This window comes from Gymnoscopelus microlampas (genome assembly GCF_963454915.1).
Source record: "Gymnoscopelus microlampas genome assembly, chromosome: 4".
Lineage (NCBI taxonomy): Eukaryota > Metazoa > Chordata > Actinopteri > Myctophiformes > Myctophidae > Gymnoscopelus > Gymnoscopelus microlampas.
The window spans coordinates 9,718,253-9,729,382 of NC_139941.1; the positions used below are offsets into that span (position 1 = coordinate 9,718,253).

The 11,130-nt window shown below is 43.8% G+C and overlaps 1 protein-coding gene across 1 annotated transcript in view; it reads left to right on the forward strand.

The window, feature by feature from the left end:
- LOC311044631 (uncharacterized protein) overlaps nt 1-2,556 on the forward strand; it is a 28,867-nt gene extending 26,311 nt beyond the window's left edge. The window contains exon 3 of the mRNA XM_084056345.1: nt 1,073-2,556. Coding sequence (XP_083912471.1) covers nt 1,073-2,511 — 1,439 coding nt within the window. The 3' untranslated portion in view covers nt 2,512-2,556. The remainder of the gene's footprint in view (nt 1-1,072) is intronic.
- The last annotated feature ends 8,574 nt before the right edge of the window (nt 2,557-11,130 follow it).

Genomic DNA, 11,130 nt, shown 5'->3' on the forward strand with positions numbered 1-11,130 from the left:
TGGAAGCAGCTGTGTAGTGAGTATGCATGTGTGTTCCTCTTCAGTCTATAGGTCACGGGCTGCCCTGTGACATGTTTGTTAAAATACATATTAATATTGAAGGCTTAATGCCTGATTGGAATGACAGATGAATTGATTCGGGCTATTTGTATTTTATTTGTCTCTTTTTGTTTTCATTAGATCCAGAGCTATTCAGTAAACATTTGACGCCCAGGGCCCAGAACCGAATAGGTATGTACTGTTTTATTATGTTCACTGTAAACATTTAGCCTAATAGGTATACTGTTTTATTATTGAAAGGGATTTAATATCTATCTCCACTTGTAGTTTTCTGACAGATGCTTTTACAGGCTATTTTTGAAAGAAGCCAGTGATTCCTATCAACAATCCGCAGTCCCGCCGGCAGGACCTCTGGTGTTTTTTTGCATTTTTCAGACAAATAAACAAGTGTACATAAGTGTGTGTGTCACCTAGCTATATAACATTTTAAAGGTACAAGTCTTAAGATTAAAATTAGGCAAACTATTCCAAGATAGCATCAAATGACGCTACAATCAACACCGAAGTCCGACATACAAAAACAAATAAACATTCACAAAGCTGCAGCGACTTGTTGAAAGTTGAATTCTACTCCACCAATATGAAATATTTCCACAAAAATGATTTGCGGAAGACGAGTGATTGAGTGATATAGAAACCCCCATAGGGCATAGCAGTTTTTGCCATTTTGTGGTTCCACTCCAAAAATAATTAAGATTTCCAAAAATATTTATATCTATTATTTTAAGCCTAGAATCAAGCCATCTAGGCTACTGGTGAATCATGACCATAACATATTTGATTCTGTGAAAAACATAGCATAGATACTGGTTCTAGTTATAAGATCCTACTTGCAAGCATTTTAATCATAACTGGCTGCAGGACAAATCAAACATCATGCATAAATGTTTGAATGGTTGATCTGTTGCTAAATTTAGAACATTATGAGTTGGTAATACAACACAGCTTGCATGTAATTTCAAAACAAATTCTGTTTAAAAAAAAAAAAATCTCTCCTCATTCTCCATCTAAGACGTCTTTCCTGCCCAACTACCACTGAAGAAACATATCTACAGCAGAAACAGTCATCTCAAACATCACCAGAGAATTCATGCAGGAGAGAAGCCGTACCGCTGTGACCAGTGTGGGACAAGGTACAGCCAGAGCTGTCATCTCAAACGTCACCAGAGAATTCATACAGGAGAGAAGCCCTACTGCTGTGACCAGTGTGGGACAAGGTTCAGCTTGAACAGTATTCTCAAAAATCACCAGAGAATTCACACAGGAGAGAAGCCGTACCACTGTGACCAGTGTGGGAAACGGTTCCGCCAGAGAGGAGGTCTCCAAAGTCACCAAAGAATTCATACAAGGGAGAAGCCCTACCGCTGTGACAAGTGTGGAATAAGGTTCAGCCGTAGCGATATGCTCAGAAACCACCAGAGAATTCACACAGGAGAGAAGCCGTACCACTGTGACCAGTGTGGGATAAGGTTCAGCCAGAACAGTCATCTCATAAATCACCAGAGAATTCACACAGGAGAGAAGCCATACCACTGTGACCAGTGTGGGAAACGGTTCCGCCAGAAAGGAGGTCTCCAAACTCACCAGAGAACTCATACAGGAGTGAAGCCCTACCACTGTGAACAGTGTGATAAAGGGTTCACCACAAAGAGTTATCTCAAACTTCACCAGTTAATTCATACAGGAGAGAAGCCCTACCACTGTGACCAGTGTCGGAAACGGTTCAGCCAGAGCAGTACTCTCAATGAACACCAGAGAACTCATACTGGGGTGAAGCACCACTGTGACCAGTGTGATAAAGGGTTCACCACAAAGAGTTATCTCAAACTTCACCAGTTAATTCATACGGGAGAGAGGCCCTACCACTGTGACCAGTGTGGGAAACGGTTCAGCCAGAAAAGTGGTCTCAAAAGTCACCAGATAATTCGTACAGGAGAGAAGCCCTACCACTGTGAACAGTGTGGGGCAAGGTTTAGGCGGAGCAGTAATCTCAAAGAGCACCAGAGAATTCATACTGGGGTGAAACTCTACCACTGTGAAGAGTGTGATAAAGGGTTCACCACAAAGAGGTATCTCAAAGAGCACCAGAGAATTCATACGGGAGAGAAGCTCTACCACTGTGACCATTGTGGGATCCGGTTCCGCCAGCAAAGTAGTCTCAAACTTCACCAGAGAACTCATACGGGAGAGAAGGCGTACCACTGTGACCAGTGTGGGAAACGGTTCCGCCAGAAAAGTAGTCTCAACAGTCACCAGAGAACTCATACGGGAGAGAAGCCCTACCTCTGTGACCAGTGTGATAAAGGGTTCGCCCAAAGGAATCAGCTCAAAAATCACCAGAGAATTCATACGGGAGAGAAGCCCTACCAATGTGAGCAGTGTGGGAAATGGTTCAGCCGGCGCAGTAGTGTCAAAAGTCATGAGAGAACTCATAGAGGAGAGAAGACCTGACCTACCACTGACAGTGAGGCTTATTTGTAAAGTCTCACCACAAACAACACCACATTGTAAGCTATACTTTGGGCAATGTAGTGACACACACCGACGAAACACAAAATACACACATGCACACACACACACACACACACACACACACACACACACACACACACACACACACACACACACACACACACACACACACACACACACACACACACACACACACACACACACACGTGTGCCCACATCCACAGAGGTGGATAAAGGTTACCATGGACAATCATGATAATGATGATGGTGATGATGAAACTTTCAAAATAATTTCTTCTGGTCAGTGTTTAAGGTGTAGTTGTGGAATAGAAGCTGCATTGGTTGCGTTCAGACCGGGTTAGTTAGGGTCTCACCTGCAGGTGTGATGTCACATGCAGTTGAGACAGGTTATGTCTCACCTGAACATGAGACTATAAGTATGCATAAAGGTCAATGTACTAGATATGTTACTGTTCTTTTGCTGCACCAATATGTCTGCTGCTATTTTATTTTACTCCAAATATACCTGTCTTTCAATGACTGTTTATTCATTTTCACAGCGTATTCTTTATTTTAATCCTAGCATGTGACATATAAATACATGTGTGTAACAATCTGTTTACATTAAGAAGTAGTCTGTGATATTTCCACCTGTCTCGTAAAGAATTATTATGCTTAGGCTGAAGGGCTAGAGTGTTCCTACAAGCACAACACGTTGGATGCTTGCTTGTAGATCTCCTATTTGTTTTACAGATTTGGACACATTTTTGAAAACTTTGGAAAGAATCTTGTGAACTGGGACATGTTGTGCATAAGTACTTTTGGTACTTTAATAATATTTGGTTGCCGATACTTTTGTACATTTACTCTAGCAAAATTGTGTAGGCTACTTATTCCACCACTGATGATAGGACTCATCTAGGTCTGATTTACCATATTATAGGCCTGAAGAGGTTGCTGCAACAAGATCATAACAAAGGCCTATATACTACTAGCCTGGGTGCCAGCCTGCTTCGCTGCGTTCGGCGGACTTTTTTTCTCTCTCCGCTTCTCAGTCTGGAATGCACCCCATTGACTCGTCTTGGAGAACTACACAGGAAGTACACAGGAACTACATATGTTACGTTAGGCAACGTCGTTGCTGATTGGATGTTGTTCAAACGAATGACGAATCAAAACGATCACACCGTTTTTTTTGTCCCGCCCTGCACCACAGACCAATCAGAAGCCACGGTAGGTTTGGAACCGTGGCTGCTGTGTCCCGCCTCCTGGAGATAGGAGGCATTCCAGACTGAGAAGCGCAGAGAGAAAAAAAAATCCGCCGAACGTAGCGAAGCAGGCTGGCACCCAGGCTAATATACTACTAGGTCGGCTAGTATTTCCCTCTACACCAAATCTGTTCGCCTGAAAATAGCTGATCTGCAAGCTTTCAAGGGTTCAAGTGGTTAATGCTTATAAATATCATCTGCTAAGAAAAGACAACAACAGACCATCTTTCAGATCATAGCAGAGGCGGTAGGCTACTGTAAGGTTTGCTAACAAACGTGCTAGAAACAAGATGAAGTAATGTGCATGTAATGTTGACTGTAAAAGTGTAAAAATAAAATAAAAGGAGGTGTAAAACACAGACACGCGGTTGGGTCCAGCGTTTTGTGAGATTAGCTCTGGAAAAGAGACACCAGAAGAGCCACACACACAGAGTTACACACAGCGTAAAAATAAATGGTCAAGTGTGACACCTGCTGGACATATCGTTTACTGCAGTCATTCTTAATATTTATTAAACCACAGGCCCCCATTTGTGCATTTGTTTACATTTGTACACTCTCTGTAATTTAGCTGGGGACCCCCTGGAATCCCCTAAAGGACCCTTTAACATTTTACATCTTTATATTGTATGAATCTATACTTTTCTTATTTTTAAAATATTGGTATTAATCCAGAAAAGGCTGTTTAGTCTTGGCATTACAATAAGTTGTTAACCCTTAGTACTAATGTATTACTATCTATGTCATTCTCTTTATGTTCTTTATATTTTGTTCCCAATCATTCTAGTCAAGTTATTTTTTTTGTTCACAAGGCTGTAAACAATCAATTAACATGACTAGCTATACCATTAAGTTCATATGCCAACAGCTGTTACCATTTTCATTGCTGACGAGGGCTAGGTAGCTGTGTTAACAATAACAAAAAATAAGAAGTAAGTCATTACATTAGTATTGATTTGCAGTGGTGGGCAAAGTATACTCAACCTCAGTACTTGAGCCAAAGATCAGTGGTTCTCAAAGTGGGGTCCTGGGACCCCCAGAGGTCCTTGCGGGGGTTCCAGGGGGTTCCCTCCAAAATGTGTTTTTGGAGGGAAGCATCAACAGCATCACAATCATTTTAACCACTTTATCCATAGTTTATACGTTGGCTATTCAAAAATAGCAGATGTACAAGCTCACAGTGCGTCACTTCGTGCCGCGCTTCGAGCTTGTACATCTGCTCTTTTTGAACATTTTTGAAAAGATTTGAAGTCTTTGAAAAATGTTGAATAATTTTGCATTCTCTTGACTCCTCTGGGGGTCCCTGGCACAAAACATATTCAAATGGTGGTCTGTGGCCAAATATATATACATTTTGGGGTCCTTGACATGTTTTAGAACCACCGGTTTAGATACTCCGTTTCTATGTCAAATTTTAACTTCAGTTTAAAGTACTGGAGCAGGCCTACTTGCTTTAAAAAATAACTAGAATATTTAAATTTAAAGACAAATTACAGAGTACATTTTCTTTTTAATATCAATTCATTGCTTTATTGAAATGTGAATGTCCCCCAAATGTAAATAAAAAATAAATAAAAATAGACATTTTCTAAAATGTCCAAAAATAGTGCCAACTTACAAGCTCACAATGCATCGTCATAAGGCAAGTTGTGGGCTTGTAGATCGGCTATTTTCACATAAAAAAACAAAACAAACATAGGGCTTATGTGGTTAATACAAAATGTCAAAAGTGCAATATTTGTTCTCGAAATGTACTCGAGTGAAAGAGTATAAAGTAAATGTACTTAGATACTGGAAGTAAGTCATTACTAGTGATTTGAGAGTGCTGCTGTCTTGTTGTTGTGTTTTGCTCTTACTAACTCCTCTTGAATGCATCCAGCTATACTTACAGGTTTATGGTTTCTAAACCATGATAACCACTAACTAACAAAGCGACTTTGGGTACTAGAAAAGCGCTATATAAGTCTGATGTATTATTATTATTATTATTACTAGACATGAGATGTAGATAAGCCCTTTCCACTAGTTAAAACAGCATTTTAAGCATACAGTAAACATATTAGAATAATAGTACACTTACACTATTTATGTTTTTTATAGATTTTGATTATATTTTCGGTTTACATTAAAGCCAAAAAGAAAAACAGATTTTCTAATTTTGTATTTTATATTTGACAATGTTCAATGCCAAAAAACACAATTAGATATTTAATCGCAAGTATTTTTGTGACAATTAATCATCAAGTGGTTGCTCCGTCACTATATTGCCAGCTTTCTTCTGCAAGGAACTGCACTTCTCTCTGTAACTTAGGCTGGCAGTAAAGCTGTCAAGCTGTGGAAATGGAAATGTACAATATCTTAACCACTTAAAGCCTACATGATACACAGTGTTGTGCCTGAACGCGTTCAATGAACGATCGTTCATGAACTCGTTCATATTTTGGGCGAACGTGAACTGAACGTACTGTATATCCGCTAGATGAACGTTATTGTGAACGCGTTCATTCTGGCGTTTGTGAACGGCGTTCTCTCTTCGTTCAACTTCGTTCAAGAGTGTCCCAAATTTCCACGGTTACATCGGTTTGTCATGTTGTATTTCATCCTATTCTGTGTTTCCGAGGCGTCCTGAACGCACCATCAGCCCAAAAAAAGAAAAGCAAGGCTGTGTCTAACATTCATCTGCGCAGCGCGCCGAGCGCGGAGTCCGAGCAGCACATACAGTTACGGTCACTCGGCCAGGGCGAAGGGCTGACACTTTATCCGCTCTGCGAAGCTCATTTCCCGGCCACAAGCATTTGGAAGTTGACTTGTGTCTCTTCCAAAGTATCGGTGTTGTTTCCTTGGCTTCACTGCCGACAAAATTAACTTGAAGCTGGGCTGAATTAATAAGTAAACACCGCGGAACGGCGAGATGAGTTTGGGATATCACAACAACAACGTGGCTGATGCGTCGTAGCACAGCCGACTTTAGGACGGTAGCCCCGGCCCCCGAACCTCTGAATGACCGTCAGATTGTAGTCTGGACGTCCGACCCGACTTTATTTTGGCATTAAAAGTGGACTTCTGCATCTGGCTTTTGATGTTAACAGTGTCATACACTCACTTTGACAAGCCCCCAGCCCGCCCCCAAGATGAATGAAAATCTTTAGAAAATAGCAGATCTACAAGCTCCTGTTGTGAGCTTGTAGATCGGCTACTTTCCAATAGCCAAAACCTAAATAGGGCTGAAGTGATTCATGTATTTGTAAAATCTACAAAGTAACTAGTAACTCAAGTTTTGAAATAATTAAAAATAAAGTACAGTACTTGAATAAATGTGCTTAGTTACTTTACACCACTGGAAATAATAAATATAGGGTGCTTTGTGTATGTACACCAGAGAGGATATAATGTATAAGAAAATTAAATAAATAACATTGGTTTTATAATGAATTGGATAAATAATAGAAGTATAGTAATAATAATAAATAATATATTTGGATGCATCCTGCTCCATATACAATACAATGCACTGCTTTTCAGTTCATCATTCAAGTTTGAGCCAATAAAAAATATGCGATTAATATGCGATTAATCGCACTAATATATATTGAAAAAAAAAGAACGAAAAAGAACTGAACTAGTTCATTTTTTGAACCATGAACTTTAGTTCAAAATTTTGAATTATGAACTGAACTTTGAACTAGTTCATTTTAAAATTTGTGAACTGAACTTTGAACTAGTTCATATTTTAAGTGAACTTTCCCAACACTGATGATACACCCATTAGCAAAAAATGGCTGACCATGTGAGCTTGTAGATCGGCTAATGTAACGTGTCATACAGATTTTATGATTTGTTTGGCTGTATGGCAGTAATTGGCTTCCAAAGTTAGTGGGAGGGGCCCAATTTGAATCACATGTTGAGGGTCTGCTATTTTAGCCTATATAGGCTATATATTTGCTGTTATTTTGTAACCTCATATATACCTTACTATTTACTATTTACTATTTATTTTACTTAGCTTCTTTTTAACTGCGTCGTGCAGAGGGAGGCGTTTGCCCTGAGGGCTTTCTGCTAGAAAGGGCCTTCTTTCTTCATATTTTATTCCCAAGATCACCGGTTTAAATCCCACTGTGGTTGTACAAAAATATATATTAAAAAAAGAATATTCCAAAGCGTGTCCAAATAAATGTTATTGTAAAAATGACTAAATCTGTTTTGTGGGGTAATAATACTCAGGCATCAGGATACCCTTGAAAGTATGAACAGTGGACCAGATGGATATATAAAATACTTAATGGTTTATTTAGCATAACAGTACGGGCAATATGGCATTGATGGAGCATGGAGGTGATAAGTCAGTTGGTGATGGTGTTGATGATTTTAAACTATAACAGAAACAAACAAGGGAAATAATCAAACAAATTACACAACAATAAACTTAGGCAGGGTAACTTAACAAGTGATAAACCATAACAATGATCTGTACTTACTCAAATAATGCATCGGAAAGAAACTCAGGAAACAAACATAAATTAAAGCATAACAGGAACTCAGCACCAAACGCTCCGACCTACTACATTGCTATCTCTAGCTGAAGTGAAGTGGGTGCATTTTAAAGGGCCCACTGCAATTAGGTGCTAATTGTAATCACAATCAGGTGTGCAGTGTGATTACCCAGTCTATAGCTCCTCCCACCTGGGACTGAGCAGGAGGGCATTTTCTACAGCCGCCCCATCAAATATAGTATTTGATTAGGCAAAATGCCCATGTCCTTATTGGTTTGGGAAGGGGAAAGTCTGTCCTCAGCCGCCCCATTAGGGGCACACGACCCCAGGCAGGGCAGAAGGGTGACTGATGAGTCTGATGGTTGGCCTGAGGGGTGGAGCCACTCAGGTGGCCGCGACTGTTTTGGAAGGGGGTCTGGAGTGTGACCAGGGGGGTGGGAACACGCAGAGGCCCACTGACGTTGGCGGGGCCACTTCGGGTGAAGGTCTGGGGGCCGTCCGAGGGGGTGGAGCCAGTCGGGGGACGGGTGTTTGGGGAGCCACCTGGTGAGAGGGTCTGGGGAGACGCTGGACATGCCTGGACTCGAGCAGGGTGCGCTTGGGGTGTGCGCCGCTGGTGATGGAGGCCTGGGTGGTGGCACCGGCTGGAGAGGAGGCCCAGATGATGGCGAAGACTGGGGAGGAGACCCGGATGCTGGCGAAGGCTGGGGAGGAGGCCCGGGTGCTGGCGAAGGCTGGGGAGGAGGCCCGGGTGCTGGCGAAGGCTGGGGAGGAGGCCCGGGTGCTGGCGAAGGCTGGGGAGGAGGCCCGGGTGCTGGCGAAGACTGGGGAGGAGGCCCGGGTGCTGGCGAAGACTGGGGAGGAGGCCCGGGTGCTGGCGAAGACTGGGGAGGAGGCCCGGGTGCTGGCGAAGACTGGGGAGGAGGCCCGGGTGCTGGCGAAGACTGGGGAGGAGACCCGGGTGCTGGCGAAGACTGGGGAAGATGAAGAGCCGGAGGCACCACTTGAGGAGAAGGCGCAGGAGTCGCCTGGAGGTGGGCTGGAAATTGCTGGGCCGCAAACTGAACTGGGAGGTGCTGGGCCGCAAACTGGACCGGAAGGGGCTGTGCCGCGTACTGGACCGGAAGGGGCTGTGCTGCGTACTGGACCGGAAGGTGCTGGGCCGCGTACTGGACCGGAAGGTGCTGGGCCGCGTACTGGACCGGAAGGTGCTGGGCTGCTTGAGGCTGGGCCTGGTACTGCTGGGCCTGGTACTGTGGTGCTGCGTATTGCTGGGCAGTGTATTGCTGGGCCGGAGGTTTGAGTTGGTACTGCTGGGCCGAAGGTTGGAGCTGGTACTGCTGGGCCGAAGGTTGGAGTTGGTACTGCTGGGCCGAAGGTTGGAGCTGGTACTGCTGGGCCGGAGGTTGGGCCTGGTACTGCTGGGCCGGAGGTTGGGCCTGGTACTGCTGGGCCGGAGGTTGGAGCTGGTACGGAGGTTGGGCCTGGTACTGCTGGGCCGGAGGTTGGGCCTGGTACTGCTGGGCCAAAGGTTGGAGCTGGTACTGCTGGGCCGGAGGTTGGGCCTGGTACTGCTGGGCCGGAGGTTGGGCCTGGTACTGCTGGGCCGAAGGTTGGGGCTGGTACTGCTGGGCCGGAGGTTGGAGCTGGTACAGAGGTTGGGCCTGGTACTGCTGGGCCGGAGGTTGGGCCTGGTACTGCTGGGCCGAAGGTTGGAGCTGGTACTGCTGGGCCGGAGGTTGGGCCAGGTACTGCTGGGCCGGAGGTTGGGCCTGGTACTGCTGGGCCGAAGGTTGGAGCTGGTACTGCTGGGCCGGAGGTTGGGCCTGGTACTGCTGGGCCGGGGTTTGGACCTGGTACTGTTGGGCCGCAGGTTGAAGCTGATAGGTGTACTGCTGGGAGGTGTACTGCTGGGGGGTTGGTGCAGTAGCAGCAAGTCTGCCGTCATGTTCACTGACGCCATGACTCTGTGGCTGGGAGCAGCCATTAGCCGTGGTAGCCTGGGCTATAGGATAGCCAGGTGCTGGCTGTGCATACAAGGTTCGGTCGAAGCTCCAGTACTGCTGCCATAAACTTTGCCATACTGTTAGTGTTTCCATCTGGTCAGTTATATTTCTGTTCTATGTCTGATGGCCAAATATCCGGTTCGAAGGACCATGTAAAAATGACTAAATCTGTTTTGTGGGGTAATAATACTCAGGCATCAGGATACCCTTGAAAGTATGAACAGTGGACCAGATGGATATATAAAATACTTCATGGTTTATTTAGCATAACAGTACGGGCAATATGGCATTGATGGAGCATGGAGGTGATAAGTCAGTTGGTGATGGTGTTGATGATTTTAAACTATAACAGAAACAAACAAGGGAAATAATCAAACAAATTACACAACAATAAACTTAGGCAGGGTAACTTAACAAGTGATAAACCATAACAATGATCTGTACTTACTCAAATAATGCATCGGAAAGAAACTCAGGAAACAAACATAAATTAAAGCATAACAGGAACTCAGCACCAAACGCTCCGACCTACTACATTGCTATCTCTAGCTGAAGTGAAGTGGGTGCATTTTAAAGGGCCCACTGCAATTAGGTGCTAATTGTAATCACAATCAGGTGTGCAGTGTGATTACCCAGTCTATAGCTCCTCCCACCTGGGACTGAGCAGGAGGGCATTTTCTACAGTTATGTTAGTGTGAGGTTAAAATTAAGCATATTTTTTTTCTGAGGTTAAGGTTAGGTTTAGGCATAGTTTCTGTGAGCTTATGGTTATGGTTGGTTCGGTTTGCATTTTTCCTTTTTTGTATACCTGGCCTGCTTGTATGTATATTGGTA